Here is a 19,182-nt window from a genome sequence, read left to right on the forward strand (position 1 = left end):
ATGACCTTCTGTTCAAGACTTGACAGATTTATAGGGTCCTCCTGTCTGCATGGTTCTAATCATTATCATCATAGCATGCTCTCATTACCATATATGGATACAATGGCACTAGAGGAAGGAGAGATTTCTCATTCAGCCCAGACTGTGTTCTGTTTCTGCAAGTGAACAAAATAAACTCCCCCTTAAAATAGAAGAAATATAGCAATTGGCTCTACAAGTAGCAGAAGTTATGTCTTTTTTTAAACCTAAAACATATTAGTGTGGATGTAGCTTGGACCGGGGAAATGTTCTTGAGTTGACGGGGATCTTTAAAGATTCCATAGCTGATTGTCTGACCTTGTTGGGGATTGATTGTCATGTGGACCTCAATTCCAATGTATTGTGTAGGGTACATCTCCTGTAAGTAGCACAGTTTGAAACTCAAGACCAATCAAATCTGAAAGACTCACAAACATTCCTGGAACTTTCAGTAGTAACACTGAAAGTGTGTTTGGTACCATGGCACCAACACTTTATAAGCCCCATATTGAGGAAAACACCTGATTTAATATCAATACGCAGTTAGTTAGGACTTAGGAGTTTGTTGAGGGAAAGATCTTGGTTAATGGTCTGGTAGTTGTAGAATATGGCCATGCAGATTACGGCATTAGTGCTTTATATGACAAGCCTTGCACGGGATGAGGAGAGTGTGGAAATCAGATATGGGAGAAGGCCTTAAGGCGGCTGTTCATAGCTACTGTGGAGTCAGTACTGCTGTATGGGGCCGAGACATGGACCTTTACAATACAACAGGAAAAAGCCCTGGATGGAGTCTACACAAGAATGCTACGAATGGCACTATAGGTGTCACATGGACGGACCGCATCAGAAATGTGGACCTCTATGGGGACCTACCACGGGTCAAGGACAAAGTCAGAGAGTGAAGGATGAGGCTGGCAGGGCACTGCGTCAGGCACCCAGAACTTGACCCTATGGGAGCCAACCCAGGGCAAAGCCAGGAGGGGAAAGAACCGTACCACCTATGTAGACGTGCTGCGCCACGACAACTTGGCTGACAACACTGCAGAGCTCAAGAACCTGAATGATGTTGGATAGGAAATTGTGGAGGGCAGCGATCCAGGAATCCCGAGTTGGTGATGGCTAGACCTCACTCTCGCAGCAACTACAGGCAATAGGCTATGCTACAAATATGCTAATAAGCGACTATTTAATGGGACTGGGGAATATATGTATACCTACCTTAACTCATTCAGTGCCAAGAATATTTAACCAAAATAGCCCAAGTGCTTTTTTCATATTTACTTAGTTCATTTTTAACTCTAGCTCTAGCTGTTATCCACCAAGGACAGCGATTCTGGAGTCGGATTTATGGAGGTTTGAAAATCCTCCTTTCAACTGGTTTGCACTGAGATTATATTTGCAATCCCATAGTTGGAACGGTGGGGCGTTGCTATAGGAACCGGACCAATGCTACTCCCCCTCCCCCACCTGCCCCGCTATTGGCCCTGCTGTAGAAGGCTTTGTCTCTGCCCAGGTGCGGAATGTTGTCACTGATGGGCTTGTTAAAAGTCTATTCAACTACTAGTTGAGTTGTTGTGGATTACTTTCCTCACACTCTGATACAGCAGGACATGGAGAGGCTAACCACAGTTGTTACAGGTCAGTAGAGTTTCATTTCCCATACCAAGTGAGGAATATAGTCTATTTACACACGATAGTCAAAGCAAAGAGATGCAAATTGTCAGATTTCATGATGGCTACATGTCAATTTGCCATTTTGGATATTTTTGATAAAATAATGATTGCATTTTTAACTATTTTCGAGTGGTTTATTGGGTCTTTTTTTCCACATCTCATACCAAACGTCTTGTAGCCTACAACTGTAATACAAATAAAGTCAATTTATGTCAATAAACAGTCTAGAAAACAAAGCCAAGTGACAACTGTGTAAGTCAACGCACGTGAGCTGCAACTGGCCGCGGCCCTCATCAAGTCACCTTTCGCGCAATGTGGCCCTTGCCCCAAAATGAGTTTGACACCCCTGATATAGACGGAACTATACGTTGGGGTACGTATATATATATATATATATATATATATATATATATATACAGACCTGGGATATGACGCCACCTAGCGTCGACGTCCGTATATATATATCCTTGGGAAAAATAGAGTTAAGTAGTCACAGAATATTCATCATCACTACGATCGCAACTGTCTATGAGAGAGCCATTCCCTGTGCGGTCGCGAAAAAATCTGCTTGTAAATCCGTCCATCTGTTCAGCAGTTAGAGCCCATTGAAAATGTAATAAGTGGTCACGCCAAAAGTGGAACGATACAGGAACAGAAATATGAGTGTTCCAAAAATTCTCTAACAAGGACGTGGATCGCTAATCGCTTTTCTAAGTACCCAAAGACCCTTTACATGAGGGGAGCTGGGGAGGAGAAAAAAATCACTTTATATAGGAACAAGAAATGATGACATAGTCATATTTGTCAGGTGAAACAAGCGCTGTCTACCTTTTTTTTCCATTTTTCTCTGCTCTCCAAATAGCTCATAACTTTAGTTAGCCGGTGTTATCAGGCCCTCCGCTCCTCGCTGCAGTGTTTATATATGTCTATGGTTGCAGAGTGTGGTCTGGGAGTTCCACGGTGCCCATGTCATAGCTTAGGAAGCAACCAATCATGACTAGGTCGCTACTACGCGATTAGCTGGCGGCGTTTCAGAGTATGGGGTCAGACTCCCATCGGCTTAGGGGGCACGGGACAGTCAATCATGACTAGGTCGCTATTAAAAACGGGCCTGGGCAGAGATTAAAATAGGGTGCATTTTGCATCCCAAAACGCAGTTTATAGTTATGGGACGCAATAAAACAACGACTTCTGCATCCACGGGATGCACTACAGTACTACTGTACTGTCTTCTTCTGTTTTCTGCATGAATATAACCACATTATAACCATATAAAATGAAATGGGAGTTAAATGCTGCAATTTGTAAAAATGGCAAAATATGACTCCTAACGTTGTTGAAGTGGGACTCATAAAATGTCCTTGGGACTCATCTAAAAGACCATCCCTGCATCCCGGGACTCATTACATTAAAAACCTATTTACATCACTGCTGTTGGTTTCACCTGACACAAATTACTAAGAAAATGCTAAGACTAAGGAATAAAATCAATAAAAACAGTGGAATGATGAGAAAAGGGGGATGTAGAGTTAGCTGGGGAAAACTATATTGAAGAGGGGTTTTCAGAGCGGTTTTGAGGGTGGGAGAGTGCATTCCACAGTGTTCATTAATTTCATTGTCATCTGACTGAAATGAAACCTATATCGATCCTCCTCAACAGCCACATTCTTGGTTCTTTTTTTAATGCAATAAAAAGTAAATAAGTTGAGGTAAGTCATGAGACTTACCTCCTCTATGTCCCCAATAGGCAACACAGCACTCCACGACTGTGCAGAGTCAGGCAGTCTGGAGATCATGCGGATGCTTCTGCAGTATGGGGCGTCCATGCAGGAAAAGGATGGCTATGGCATGACACCGCTGCTCTCTGCAAGCGTCACTGGACACACCAACATTGTGGACTACTTTACAATGCACCAGCAGGTCAGGGATTCCAGCCCCACCAGAAATCGGAGGGCTTCACTTCAGATTTCTGATTTTCTGTTATTCTGAAATTGTTTTGACGCATGTAATTTGTTTGTATTTTTAACAATCTCTGCTCTAGTGCAAACGGCATTTCACATAAATGCTTTATAGTACTTTGTTTAGTCAGCCAGCCAGCCATGTACCTGTAGGTGTCATCAACACAGGAAAATAATTAAAATTGGAATAATCTGCAAGTGGTGCTTGTACTTCTGACACTGTTGCTTAGCAAAATAATTCACAGGGCGGCACCTCATCTAGTTCTAGCATGTGCCTCTGAAACCCCCACAAACTAAAGGTCCACTATCTGCAACCTACCTGCACCCCAAATACATTTTCCATGATGTTTTTTTGTGCAGAGTGCAGACTCTTAGCTCTGTGTGATCTGCGTGTGACCGTAACCTGACCCAGTCCACAGCTGGTAGCTGGATCATAGCTGGTATTACAACTATGATACCTACTATCAATGCCAGTAGGTGCAAGTGTTGCAATCCAGTGAGCCTCTAATAACTTTGTGGCTGGTGGATGCGGTCCAACTCAGGCATATTGTGTGGCGTCTGAGAGATGTGAAAAGACAGAAGTCTAACAGGTGATGTCTTCTAGCCCTGGCAGACCAGCGAGAAGGAATGCATTGATGCTCTCGAACTGTTGGGCGCCACATTTGTGGACAAAAAAAGAGATTTGCTAGGAGCACTGAAATACTGGAAAAGAGCCATGGACCTCAGGTATATTGACAGTGGAAACATCCACTGTCATAAACCTATCCATAAACCTGAACCAAAGCAGCTGATCATGGCATACGACTACGCCAGGGAGGTGAGTACCAGTTTGACGATTCCAAAATTGAGTCATGTTTTATAAAAGTCAATCAAGACAGCATGCTGACCGTGGATTATACATGTCTCCCTTAGAAGGGAGACTTTATTTTTTCCCCTTTTTATTAAAAACTAAAATCGGTTGATGCCAGGTTCACAGACCAGACAGTTGGGTCAGTATAATGGCAGAAATCCATCCACCAGCACCAGTAACCCTTTACAGAAAGCAAAATGACTTATTACAAAAAGTATGATGGAAACAACATAATGTATGAATTAAACAACCATAGTTTATTTTAAGCTAAATCAAACAGCCCTACACGCACGCAGTCTCACATCAGGTGCTTAACCATATCAATGGAGCATAAAATAAGTCATGTCACTTTTCTTTTTTTCTATCCACAAGCATGTCAGACATTTTCAGCTCTTTTCAAGTAAAACCCACACTTGTCATCATCTCAAATTTACCACTTTGTAATCCTCATCCTAGGTAACCAATGCAGAGGAGCTTGACAGTCTGATCTCTGACCCAGATGAGATGCGCATGCAGGCGCTGTTGATCAGGGAGAGGATCCTCGGCCCGCAGCACCCAGACACATCCTACTACATCCTACTACGCGGCGCTGTGTATGCACACTCAGGCAACTTTGCACGCTGCATAAACCTGTGGAAGTACGCGCTGGACATGCTGCAGAGCAACCTGGACCCACTCAGCCCCATCACAGCCTCCAGCCTGCTCTCTTTCGTCGAACTCTTCTCCTTAATGCTGCAGGACCGGGCCAAGGGACTCCTGGGGACCTCGGTGTCATTCGAGGACCTGATGGGGATCCTCTCCAAGAGCGTGCTGGAAATTGAGCGAGCGGTTAAGCAGAGTGGGCCGGTGCCGCCGGACCCCACCCAGCTCAGCAAAGCTTTGTCAATCATACTGCACCTCATTTGCCTCTTGGAGAAGGTGCCTTGTACAGCTGAGCAGGACCACTTCAAGAAGGAAACGATCTATAGGTGTGTATGAGCAGGATTATGTTTTGTGTTAACCCATTTAGGCCTGATTTTTACGATTTTTCAAAAATAGCAGACCTACAAGTGGCGCGCTATGAGCTTGTAGATCTGCTATTTCTCAATAGCTAAAGTATAACAGAATGCTTGAAACACCAAAAGGGGTTCCCGCCCAAAATGGGTTAAATGACTAACGAGTAACAATGGTTTGTCCTCTGTGGAAAAGAATTAAATTATACAGGGAGATAGCCTGTGTGTGCAAGCTTAAAGTGATGGTTGTGAAATTAAAAAGAACAGATCAAAGAACAGATCACGGAAACACATCCGCAGTATATTTTCTGCCTATATTAGCCAAACCATCCAACTATCCAGTATTTGTTTTGTTTTTTTGTAAACTTTATTTTTACATTTCTTCACATGACAATACACATGTAAATTATCCAGTATTTTTGATAGTTCTTTGAGTTTGAACTCTTGTTAATGAAACCTTACAAACGAAGAATTTGTTTCAGGATCATATTCACTCTAGGAGGTGTCTTAAGCCCAATGGGTCTTGGTTATTATGTGCAATGTTCTGTGATGGCATATTGCAATCAAGGTAGTATTTCTGACAGTATGGTATCTGACATTACCATAACTGCCCTGAATGAATGGGTACCACCAGTAACTAATTTCGTCCCTGCAGGTTCCTTAAGCTTCAGCCATGTGGTAAGAACGGTTACAGCCCTCTTCACCTGGCTGTCGACCGCAACACCACCTGCGTAGGTCGCTACCCTGTCTGCAAGTTCCCCTCCCTGACTGTGGCCTCCATCCTCTTGGAGTGCGGAGCAGATGTCAACAGCCGAGATGAAGATGACAACAGGTGCCTTTCTCCCCATTTTCATCTCTTCTAAATTCCATAGCCCTTTAACGGTTTCAACTTGATCAACATTTGTTTGTGAAAGTGTGAAACGCCCTCTTTTGTCCTTTAGATATTACTTATAATATATTGTACCTGTAATGTGATGTGTAATCATCAATTCCAACCCACCAGCCTCATGTGGTGGATGGAATCTTGATGTTTATGGATTGGAGTCACTAATGTTTGATTGTTCTCGCTCTAATCATCAGCAGCCTTTTTTCCAGCCACCTGGAAAAAAGTAGAGTCGTTCTATTTGTTTGGGTCCGGGTAGCTCAATCGGTAGAGCTCTCGCTTTTGGACCACAAGTTCATGGGTTCGATCCCGGGCACCGCCAACTCACCGAATGAGTAGTACAGCTTGGTGCAGCAAGTTGTGCAGGAAGTACTGGGAGCTGATGGTAGGTGTGGCGCTCCACCTCAGCAATCCATCTCCCAGGGGTCTAACGCATTGCAACGGGGATAGACTCCCGCGTGTTACCGGCTGATACCGACAATAAGCCACTCCTGACCTACTTCTTCTATTGCTCTATTTAATTTATTTCCTCTCTCATCCTGAACCTGTTCAATACCAACCGTTTCTCAGCACTGACTTTGGCATAGTATAATAAACTATTTTGTCTTACACCCCACCAGTCCTCTCCACGTGGCGGCCTCCAATGGACACCCGGACATCATGAACCTGCTTATCTCGTATGGAACGCACTTTGACAGCACCAACGCCTTTCAGCAGACGGCCTGCGATCTGCTGGACGAGAAGGAGCTGGCCAGGAACGTGATTCAACCCATCAACCACACCACACTGCAGTGCCTCGCCGCCAGGGCTATCATCAAGCACAGCCTGGACTACCGGGGAAACATCCCAGAGAAGCTGGAGGCCTTTGTCCTGCTCCACAGATAGTGGCATCCTGACAGTCTGAGAGAGGACAACAGGGAACTAATGGATGGATGCAGACGGCTGTGAGTAGACAGCAGTGGCGTGCACAGATAGACACTAGGGGGTGCTAGAGCACCCCCTGCCCTTTTGGCAATGTGCCCTTTTGAAAAAAAGAGAAAAAAAAAGAAACTTTTTCTTTTTCTTTAAAAAAAATAGCAGACCTACAAGCTCGTAGCGCGCCACTCAGTGGCGCGCTATGAGCTTGTAGATCTGCTATTTTTCAATAGCTAAAGCATAACATAATGCTAACACCAAAAGGGGTTCCCGCCCAAAATGGTTTAAGGCAACCGGCCGGTTCCACGCGCTGCACAAGGTGCTCTTTTTTAACTTGAGCACCTGCCCCTCTAAATGTCTGTGCACGCCAATGGTAGACAGATTGATGGGGCTAGGAGGCAACTGATTGGCAAGCCTAACAGGTGGACGCCTGACTCGTAAACTATCCGTGGATTGAAAGACACAATGTTGAATATTGGAGCAACCAATGACTTCAGAGCATGATTTGTCCATGCAGAAACATTATAACTCAGTCTGGAAACAAGACTTTGCTCCCTCTCTGTTCCTCCTTTTACAGAGCCACAGCTGATGACTTTTTGCGATTGTGTATTTGATGGGGACTGCAACACAATGTCCCTGGATGAACTGAGTAGTGGGTTTACGAATATTGTTGCTTTTTTATTTTGCATATTCCACAATGCTATTTATTGAATTAACATTGAGAGATCTTTCTCCATGCTGGCCCCCAACTTCGTCTCAACTCTGCCTGCTTCTCTCTCAGAGTAAAGACAGACACATTTCAACACATGCTGGGACTTCAGGTTAATTCTTTTTTTTCTTTGTCCCATCACTGTTGCCAATAGTCATGGACCCTTTCTCTGTCATTATTAGGTATATTTGTCTTTAATGCATTTAGTTACACTGTCATATAAATTTGGATATGCGAGACTAAATATGAATTGTGTGAATCCTAGTATATGGGCTCATTTGTCACTGTTTTCATTGTAGTGTATTACAAAGCTTTATGAGAAGGGTTTAAAGTCTGCAAACACCACAAGTGCTTTATTCTTCCTATTCACAGGCCAGGCTGTTGGAAAGAGAGACTGTTGTGTTCTGTGCCGGCTCTTGTCTGTGCAATATCTTATTATAATTTTTCTTTCTTGGTTTACTTCCTTGCTGCCGTTTTTCTTTTTATCTCTATATTTTTTTGCAAAGAACAGGATGCAAAACCATTGTATTAGAGTGTGTGTGTGTGTGTGTGTGTGTGTGTGTGTGTGTGTGTGTGTGTGTGTGTGTGTGTGTGTGTGTGTGTGTGTGTGTGTGTGTGTGTGTGTGTGTGTGTGTGTGTGTGTGTGTGTGTGTGTGTGTGTGTGTGTGTGTGTGTGTGTGTGTGTGTGTGTGTGTGTGTACGCGCGCACTCACACTTGTCTGTTGGAGCATGTGGGATGTATAAGTGAGTTGTAGATTGTTTTTGTTTTATGAGTACTCGACCATTGACTATCAGGAGTATGGTCAGGCCGTACTTGGATAACACTATCATGCAGGAATATGGAGCTTAGGACTTCCACTAGAAACTGCAGTGGCCATACTTTGCTATGGGAGAGTATGGGCTTGTATACAGAAGTGACCTCTTATCATGCTTTTTTACATGGCTTTTTTAGGCTTTTTCGAAAAAAGGGAAATGCGCAAATAGTGTATGGAAACACTTGCGGAAAAGGTTTTTAATTAGAAAGCATTGAACTCGCATTATATCGCTTTTGAACAGTTGGAAAATAAAATAAAAACCGATGGGGAGGCAGTGGAGTGAACGGTGCATGGGAGGGTGGCTAGAGGGAGAGGGAGTGATGTTGTGGATACATATAAGGTCCCAATTTACTACTACCCGACCCGTCCGATTAATAATTGTGTAGTGTGTTCAAAGATCCCCAACCCGACTCCATATGAAGTCTGAATCCTCCCGAGTTGATCGGGGCGCTCCGATCATTTTGATATCTGGATCGCTAGGCCTACTGTATGGATGCACACACACACACACACGGTGTAGTAGACTAAACTTTTATATAACCTAGCTGCCTGCTTCATCTATTCTTATATATTCATTGCATAAGATAAGCAACCTAAACGTGTAGGCTAAGTTATTTACAACTGTTTGCAGCTGCAATCAATCAATTTACAGTATAAACGACCAGTATGCTCCAATCGAGTCCCGCGACATGGCTACATGTGCCCCGAATATATTAAGACAAGCATTACACAACAAATCGTTCTTTGTACGTTCTTTGACTGTATAGGTGTCGTCAATACTGTGAAAGCAGCAGATGCCCGCTGGCTTGCTGTAGACTTGCTGACGGTCGGTCAGCCGCTGACCAGGGATCAGATTACAGCGCAGTATATCTGTATATGGGGTCCCGTCCGAAAATTGAGAGCACGCACAAGCGCATCAAATCCCTAAATCAATGGTGTGAACATGGATTAGGACTACTTTACATGAGCCTCACTTTACTGGCAAACAGTGCCAACTACTGCATATTTAATGAACTTATTTCATATGCGCATTTTATCAGTTTAATGGAAACACCGACAATTCGCTTTTCTTTTTTCGACTTAATGAACATATACGCTTCCTTTTTTCGCAAAGGCTCAATGGAACCGCACCTAGTGTAAATGGGGCCTTAGAGGGTGCAAGGCTGCATAATTACCTCCCTCAAGCACAACCATGTCAAAACTCACCAACATTGCAGCTGTAAGGAAAGCTTGAATTATCCTCTTTCAATCTGTACATTTTTTGTTTCATAAAAATCCACCATAGACATTTTATGAGCTACTTCTTTTTTTCCTAAGTATTGGAGTTTGGAAGCATTCGTTATCAGTAAAGCAACCTCCTGCTGCCTCCTGCATTATGTGCAAATTCAAAACCGGTGGTACGCAGGGCTGTCCAACGAGCACTCCCAAACTCTGACACAAGTTACCTGCACAGAATGTCTTGACAGGAAGTAGCTCATAACATGTCTAAAGTGGATTTTTATGAAACAAAAACTTTTTTTTATCCCCATGTTCGAATGCCCCCGCGTCCCTGTAAAAACAATGCTAAAGTGGCTAAAACAAAAGAAAGCAGCAAATGGAAAAAAATAACACTCATCTTTTACTTTCTCTAATAACCTAAAACGCCTGGCAGGCTGCCAAGTTGACAGCTAAAGGCGACTTCACCCTAGAGAGTGAGAAACTCAAAGTTGAGCTAGGATACTTCTGCCCATCTTATACAACTGTTGCCCAATTGTATCCCAATTACAGATTAAGAGAGTGATAGGGGGAGGTTGCCTTGTCGTAAAGACTTTTCAAGCTTTGTAAAATATCTTTTGCACATGAGCTTTAGATGTGTGGTTAAAAAAGGGCTTTTCATAATTCTTAAGATTTCATATCATGTATTTAACCTGATGGTTCAAAACCAGACAGAATATGTATGAGGACTCCCAGGGCAACTTGCTTTAAATCTGCACTTTACTACAACAGAGTTTAAGATTTCATATGGCATCAATCAAAGTCATGTCTTAAGAACCAGTTTGAGAATTAACGGACAATAAACCCATGTTGCACATATCTGTTTGTTCACGTTTGTTTATTTAGCAATGTCTCCAATGTGTTTTGTTTTGGTGAGATGTAGTGCTTGGAAATGTTGCCAAGAAATGTCTTAATTGTTTGGGTTACTGTCCTAGAACCTGACATCTTTATGGGTCCTATATCAAAATCTCTATCCCATCTATGCTTCTCTGCCTTGAAAATATCCTCGGGAATCTGAAATACTTGTATGTGGTGTAATACGTATTTAATAGAAAGGCAAAGGTAAGTGGCCGTCACACACGTTTCTGTGTTCAAAGCTTGACATAAGTTCTACAACGCTGTGTTAAAATGACTTGTCCCTTCTGTCAGCGTTTTTGCAACATCTGCAATATAGTGTTTCTATTTGTTGAACACAAAGATGGCTTTGAAATTAGTTTGTTGTACTTCCTGTCCTCCGTGCAGATCACATCACTTGGGTTGACATTCTGCACTAGAGCATGGAGGTCTAGAATGTCACACCTATTCTGAATGTTCTCTGCCCCTGTATCATTGTCACGAATGTTGGTTTGTGTGTGTGTGTGTGTGTGTGTGTGTGTGTGTGTGTGTGTGTGTGTGTGTGTGTGTGTGTGTGTGTGTGTGTGTGTGTGTGTGTGTGTGTGTGTGTGTGTGTGTGTGTGTGTGTGTGTGTGTGTGTGTGTGTGTGTGTGTGTGTGTGTGTGTGTGTGTGTGTGTGTGTGTGTGTGATAGATAGATAGATAGATAGATAGATAGATAGATAGATAGATAGATACTTGGGAGGGCCAAGATGTCCTTTCAAGTATAGTATAGCATTTTTGAGAAATTAACATTGTGAAGACAATTTACTTGGTCCTCACAAGATAAATAGTTGTTTTATGATTAAAGAAGTTTGGGGGCGCAATTAGGATTAGATTCGGCTTGGGGATAGATAGGTTAGGCGTTGCAGTTAGGGGTGATTTATACTGTACTTGGCTGTGCCCCGGTGGTGTGCACCAAAAATAGCTGTCGCATTCCTAATCATAGCCTGTTTAAAGCCTATTTCTTAATTATTTCATAATTCTTAGATGTGCAAATCAACAGTTTGAATTGATGTTTGGCAGTTTGCATGCACATGTATCCGTGTTCCATTTGGGAAAGACTGCTGCTAAAGAATAATTATACTCCATTGCATGATGGTGTCACTTGCCAAAAACAACAGATTTTCTCCAGCCAACAGTTTTAAAATCAGTTCTGGTCCGCAAGTGGAAATTAGGCTTAAGAAGACTTTGAACTATGCTGTGTCATGTCCTCCATGCCCACAACCCAGTTGTGAATTTGATTGAAGGATATCATTTGGTGGGAAACATTTGATTATTTCACTTTTACACAAGTTTTCCACATCTTGAATACTGTATAATGGGAACAGGACTTTTCTGAAAAGCCTGCAACTTTATTGCACATTGATTTAATGGCCAGAAGGAAACGACTAATTATTATGTTTAGGTTCGCTTTGGATCCATGTTCAATATTGTGATTATTTTCTTTTACTTCTTCTCTCTTTCATTCTTTTCCTTTACTTTCCTTTTTTGGTTTCACATCATGGGTTGGGTGAACACCTGGGTGGGTGTGGCGGTGAAATGAAAACTGTTTGCGTGTTACTGTCAATGTATTCTAACCCTACACACTTAATAAAAAGTGTCACCAAACTTTCTCTTTACATTTTATGAAGACAACATAGGAAATGTGGGCTACAGGGAAAACTAGAAAAAGTGCCCTTCCGGGCACAGGTCTCCACCAGGAGGATAGGAGTGTGTGTGATGTTTGGCAAAATGTTTAGGAGAATTTATTTTTCCTTCATTTTGTTGAGGAAATGCAGAGCCAGATCACTCATAGCATCTCTGAGGATAGAATTCTGGATGAGCAGGACATGTGCAGCATTTTGTACAAAACGGGCCACTCCTGAAAACTTTGGAAGGCAATCTTAGCCAATCAGTGTACAATCTGAGAAATCCAACAGACTCGTCTTGATCACATGACTACAGAGATCATGTGTACCGATTTGAGGCATTTTGTTCCAAAAATGTGTTTTGCAAAAATCAACCTGTTGGTGGCGCTATAACAGGCCAATGTGAAAAGGGTGGGATATATTCCTCAGCCTAGTAAGAAAATGTGTGAAAGATTTCACGTAAATTGCATGCTGCGTTCATGATTTGAGGCTATTGTTCAAAACGGGGCAATCTTGCAAACTGTGAAAGCCAATTATAGGCAATTAGGATGGAATATGAAATATCAGACAGATCCGACTTGAGCACATGACCATAGAGATACTGTGTAACGATTTGTGAGATTTTTGGACAGAATCTGGAGGAGTAATATCAAAAAATGTGTTTTACAAAAGTCGGCCTCCTGGTGGCGCTATAAAAGGCAGATGCGGAAAAGGCAGGTAAAAGGTTTGTCCTTGGCCTCTAGGGAGTGTGCATGCAACGTTTCACGCAGATCGGTGTAGTTTTAGGTAGAAAATGTGAAAAGCTGCCTCATGGTGGCGCTATAACAGGCCGTTCTGGAAAATGTGGGGCAGAGGTTCATCGTTGGCATCCAGGGAGTGTGTGTGCAAAGTTTGGCATCGACCGGGTTAACGGTGCCGGAGATTAGCTGTTCACAGACGGACGGAAGGACGGAAGGACGGACGGAAGGACGGACACACGGACGGACACACGGACGGAGTGCAAAACATACTCTCTCCCCATGCCTTCGGCCTGGTGGAGACAATAAATGCTCTGCTGACTTTACTGTACATTCCTTGTGTTGTTCTGCTGCCCTCTTGAGTTCAACCAGAGACATACATTACTAGTAGACTGAGTACTCAATCCACACTCACGTGGAGCCTGTGTACAATAGTAACCTACCGTACTGTACAACATCTTGCCAAACAAAATTGGATAGGTGACTACTGACTAAACAAAGTGTACTGGCGCCCAGCAGTCAGGCTTTTGCCAAGTTGACTCAGCACAACGCAGAAGTTACAAAATCACACCCGTGTGAAGTGAGGGGCGCTAATATATTAAAGTCTAACTCATGTTGATTAATAGGTGATGTAATGGTGATGTAAAACAAACGGTGCCAACACAAACATTAAATGCCATTAACAATAAAGAGACAATATGACGTACATTTTCCCTTCATTGTCAATGGCGTTTTTAAAACAAACATTGAACTAAAAACAATAGGCAAAAATAATAGTAAAAAGGCAGGGTTGTTTAATTATACATGCACAAATAATTCAGCACAATAGTTCAAGTCTTGTTTGGAGTGAGCTGAATTCATTCATTCACCAATGCCCTGCCCTGGGCCTTGCCACTGGTACCTTATTATTGGTGATATATGTTTAATCTCAGGCAATTAGGCCTACAATCTGAATACAGATCTTCCGCCGTGGACTGAAAACCCACCTTTTCAGACTCCATCATGGCCCATAGCACTTACCCTACCCCCTTAGACAGCACTTTTTAGACTTTGATAGCATTTGAAACTTATAGCATGTCATGTAGACAGCACAATAATTGCATTGTATGTATAGCACTTCATAGTATATATGTACAGCATAGTATAGCATATATGTATAGTTTATATGTATAGTGTCATTATATAGATATGTTCTAGTTACATTCTTAGCTTACGCATGTTTCTTGATAAATGCATTTTACATATGTGATGTATTCCCATGCTTTTTGTTCTTGCTTAATGTAAATCGCTCTGGATTAAGAGCGTCTGCTAAATTGTAAATTGTACAGACAGTGGACTACATTAAAGTAGGCCTAGGCCAGTAGGCCTACATACAGTGAAGTCTCCATTGTGGAATCCAATGGCAACTGTGTACTTTACAAGTAAAAGTCTGTCACGATCTTGACAGAGCGAAAAGTTTTTGGAGCATGAGAAAGTCAATTCTGAATTGGTATGTGTCAAAGTTTGAGTGTTAATTGATTCTATAAAGTCAAGAGAGGAATAATCTAGTACAGTGGAGCCCTCTATACTGCTGGTGCTGGGTTAATTTATTGTATTAACGGTGAGTCAAACTAACCGGTGAACAGGTCAGGGGCCCCTTAATTACCATGAGGGATCTCTGAGAACCATTTAACTAGCGTTATTAAAATGTAGCCTGCTCAGTCATCACATTTTTAACTTTATATTAATGAAAATGTCTCTGTAGTCACTATTCATCTACTATATTAAAATGTAATACACACTCATTAACTCTCATTATTGGCTCTATTTTCTGTCTGGCCGGGCCCCACCAGCCACCACCGACCAGACCAGTCAAGGACGGTTGTCGTGACATAAAAAAAAGAGATGTGTTCTTTCTGAAACATTGGCCCATGGCCCCCTGCTGTTCTTCTTTTCGCAGAAAAGTAAGCCTGGGACCGAGGCTACTGCTGTTCCAGCGCGTCCACGTGAGCCTATGTCACAACTGTTGTCCCCACTCTGTCCCCCCCCCTTCCCCCTTCCCCCCTTCCCCCCACACACATACACACAGACAAACCCGTCTTGTCATGTTTGAGAAACACGCGTCTGCTGCTGAGCGCACACACATCACATCGGAGGCAGTCCGAGAAGAAGTTAGAAGAACGGCAGTTAGTTACTAGTCAGAAAGAAGAAGCCCAGCCAGCCAAAGGGAAGGAGAATGGCGCACAGAGGAGCAACAACGAGTCCCCCAGAGTTTTTAATGTCGAGAAGGACGCGTTTTTTCGTCCTCGCGCGGATCCTATTCGTCGCTCTTTTCCACGTGGCGCAGGCGAACAAGAAAGGTGCGTTGTTGTTGTCGTTTTGGGTGTTGTTTGTGGGTTTTAATTTGACTGTAAAGTAAGAAAGTGTAAACTCCAGAGGGAAGGAGGAGCAGCAGCCGAACTGCCAGCCAGCCAGCGTGTCTAGTCATCGAGCCTTTAAATGGGCAGCTATGGGAAGTTAGCCTCCTACAAGTGGCTTTAGTTTGTTTGTTTGTTTTGGTCTGCTTATTTGAGTCTTCTTTAAAAACGGCTTTGGTCGTTGGTTGTATAGCTCGGGTTCACGGCGAAATGTTTCTTCAAACGACAAAACTGTCCAAAGTTTGACCAGGACGCCCTCCCTTATCTACCGCGGTAGCGACACGAAGTTAGCCGCAGAGCTAGCGTGAAGTTTTAGGGCAAGTTAGTTCCTACACAACCACCTTCATTTTACACTCTGCGGCCGAAAAGTTAAGACATTTAACTCGGAGTACACCATTCTCATATAGCCTTTACACTTGTATCCTCCCAGAGTTACTAATTGATACCTCTTTGTTTATAATATATATATATATATATATATTTTAGCAGTTTTTCTTTTCGGCAAGCGACACTGCCTCCACCCAGGCACCCACCACCAAAATAGACATTTGAAAGTAGAAGTCTAGTTCCTACACACAACACAACCACATTCATTTATTGTCTGCGACCGCAGGCGTCCCTTGCCCGAAAAGTTAAGACATGTACTGTAAATTGTTCCCTTTTTAGTTTAACTTGTCTTGTACCCTCTCAGAGTTACACATGGATGGATACATTTAGTACAAGATTGAATATTCTACTGTGTTTTTGGCCACCCACCACCACAAATAAAACATAGCCATGGAGACAGACATGTTTTGATTCTCAAGGAAGGTTGACTGATCAGCTCTATGGAGACAACGGGGAGAAAACAACTTTCTTTGCTTATGTTTGTAGTCAGTGAATAACTATGTATAGGCAATTATTTTCATAATTATTCATAGCCGTAGAATCAATACTATCATAGATGTATTTGATAGATTTTCACATTTGCATATATGATAGATATGCAAATGTCAAAATCTATCAAATTATTATTATTTGAATTGGATAGGTTAATAAAGTTACATATGGCATATTTTCAATCTGCCATACAAATCCAAGCTCTGTTATGTGAATCGAAACTGAATCGAAACTGTAATACTTACAAACAGCAAAAACATGTATGCTGTCACTTGTCTCACACACTTTGTAGCAGCTATTAACTAAGCCTGGCTGGATGTCTCATGAGAATAAAATGCAATGTTACCTGGAGAATGTTAAGTCAACATCTAAGGTGTGCACCTACCTTAGATGACTTTACAAGTTGGCTTAAAGTAAATGAGAATAAAATGCCATGTTACCTGGAGAAGAGAGTTAAGTCAACATCACTAGCCTATATATTCACATACCTTAGATGACTTTAAGCCAACTTGTCTTACAGGTAATACTGCAGTACAAAAAAACAGTTTTGTTTCCCAGAATGGTGTAGGACTTTTAAGGGCAAGAAGGCTATGCTCCAGTTAGCCTCGGTAACCAGGCTTTTAGGCTCCAATCCGTGTTACAGTGACACTGAAACTAGGTATGAAAAAGTTCTGGACAGATGGTTGCAATACTGTTCGACGAAGAGCCACACTTCCTCTTTGATAGAAAAGACATGTTTGCTTCCACTATTCCTTGAAAGCAATCAGAGAAAAGTTGTCATGAATGTTTAACTTTAAGCAGTGTTATCAGGGATTGATTGATTGATTGCAGAATGGGTTCATTTCAAACTAGTCAATACCATACGAAAAAGTCCTTCTGCACACATACAAAGGACAGGTGCGTCGGATAACAGGAAACTGATAGGTAGAAAAAAGAGAATCCCGCACACTGTCTTCACTTAGGTTGGTTTTTATTGCAACGTTTCGGTCGTCAGACCTTCATCAGGCCTTCATCAGGCATGCCTGATGAAGGTCTGACGACCGAAACGTTGCAATAAAAACCTACCTAAACTACCTACCTAACCTACCTAAACTAGTCAATACCAAAACTGTTACTGTGGATGACACCATGATAAAGCATTACACTTATTTACAACAGGGTCCACCATTTTCAATTCATCAGAGAGATGCTTAAGTGGCCTTGGCTTAGGTAATCGTGCAAGCCTGACCCATATATCAGTCTTTATGACTTTCTTTTTTTGGTATCGCAGTAGCAGACGATGTGTCCTGATTTTTAACCAATTTCAACCTCTCCGTCCCTATAGTTTGGGCATGTCATTCTTAAGTCAAAATGTTAAAGTTTACCAAAATAGCTGATCTACAAGATATACGCGTGTATTTGGTATTTAAGTGATAATAAATGGCTTAAGAGTTTAAATACAATTATAGTTAAATGTTCTCTTTTATAAATTAAAAACGTTTGCACCTTTTGATAGAATATTGGTGATCTAGGACTCGCATCTAACTAAAAATTACAAAATCAGTCGGGCTCTTTATATATGTATGTATACTGTACTTTATATATATGTGTGTATATATACACTGTGTGTGTAGGGTGTATGTATGTATTTATTTATTTATACAAATTTTAACTGCTGACCATTCTCTCTCCACAGCTTTTATTCAGACAGACACAATCTTAGAGGTGTTTCACTTTGGGGATGAAGGCCTCTTGCAGGTAAGACGAGTCTCATTTCCTGCCTCCTGGTTAGTCTGGCTGATAGATAAACCATGGGTGGGTGTATGATAAACTATCGGGGACGCATGCATGCATGCATGCATGCATGCATGCATGCATGCATTGCTAGGTCCATGTCAGTGGGAGTGAAGTTCAGATCGGTATCACTTGCGCGTTACTTCCTCTATAAGACCGTTATCAGTAGCCATTTGTCAGCGGCAGGGTCTGTTGCATGCCAAGCTTTCAGATGTTGAAGGGGCAGCATGAAGGGGCAGCATGATCGCGGCGCTTTGTAACTCTAGTGCTAGTTTAGTTCTATAGCTTGCTATCAACCATACTCGGCACCCCCTCTGTTGAGATAAACACAAATATGTGCTGCCTGATGCCCTGCTCTTCATCCCTCCGAAAGAGACAGGGGGGAAAAAAGACCAAAAACATATAGTTAAACATACAGTTTTCTGAAAAAGCTATGTTTCTAAACTTTCTATGTCAGTCGTTTTTTCAAAAATAGCAGATCTACAAGCTCATAGCGCGCCACTCGGTGGCGCGCTATGAGCTTGTAGATCTGCTATTTTTCAATAGCTAAATTATAACAATGTTTAAAACGCCAAAAGGGGTTTCCGTCCAAAATGGGTTAGTTACTTCACTGGTGTTCATCCTTATTCAATGCTAAAATGCCCTCTTAGTATAACCGAAATTAAAAACACCTTAGATATTATTTATTTATTAAGACGTGCTAAAGGCATGCAGAAACCAATAACCACCGACTGGCCTAATTTCTGTCACAAGTCCTTTCTTTTGCTCAAACGACAAATAGGACACAAAATTCTGTTGACTTGAAACTCAATGTTTTTAATCT

The 19,182-nt window shown here is 42.1% G+C and overlaps 2 protein-coding genes across 6 annotated transcripts in view; both read left to right on the top strand.

Annotated features, from left to right (window-relative positions):
- Positions 1 to 1,422: 1,422 nt before the first annotated feature.
- LOC306917684 (protein fem-1 homolog C-like) lies at positions 1,423 to 8,923 on the top strand. Of its 3 annotated transcripts, none has more exons than XM_079495980.1 (7): positions 1,423 to 1,659; positions 3,410 to 3,615; positions 4,258 to 4,470; positions 4,960 to 5,471; positions 6,151 to 6,327; positions 6,999 to 7,341; positions 7,675 to 8,923. In XM_079495980.1, the coding sequence occupies exons 1-6, from the start codon at positions 1,632 to 1,634 to the stop codon at positions 7,261 to 7,263; spliced, it is 1,401 nt and encodes a 466-aa protein (XP_079352106.1). In that variant the 5' UTR covers positions 1,423 to 1,631; the 3' UTR covers positions 7,264 to 7,341; positions 7,675 to 8,923. The 3 variants fall into 3 exon arrangements, with proteins under 3 accessions (XP_079352106.1, XP_079352108.1, XP_079352107.1); XM_079495982.1 differs by having other exon boundaries at positions 3,443 to 3,615; XM_079495981.1 differs by lacking the exon at positions 7,675 to 8,923 and having other exon boundaries at positions 6,999 to 7,416.
- Positions 8,924 to 15,344: 6,421 nt separating this feature from the next.
- LOC306917677 (transmembrane protein 131-like) overlaps positions 15,345 to 19,182 on the top strand; it is a 58,243-nt gene continuing 54,405 nt past the window's right edge. For all 3 annotated transcript variants that reach the window (XM_079495966.1, XM_079495967.1, XM_079495968.1), the window contains exons 1-2: positions 15,345 to 15,650; positions 18,262 to 18,323. In XM_079495966.1, coding sequence (XP_079352092.1) covers positions 15,527 to 15,650; positions 18,262 to 18,323 — 186 coding nt within the window. In that variant the 5' untranslated portion in view covers positions 15,345 to 15,526. The remainder of the gene's footprint in view (positions 15,651 to 18,261; positions 18,324 to 19,182) is intronic.

The sequence above is a fragment of the Electrona antarctica genome (assembly GCF_951216825.1).
Source record: "Electrona antarctica genome assembly, chromosome: 24".
NCBI classification, from domain to species: domain Eukaryota; kingdom Metazoa; phylum Chordata; class Actinopteri; order Myctophiformes; family Myctophidae; genus Electrona; species Electrona antarctica.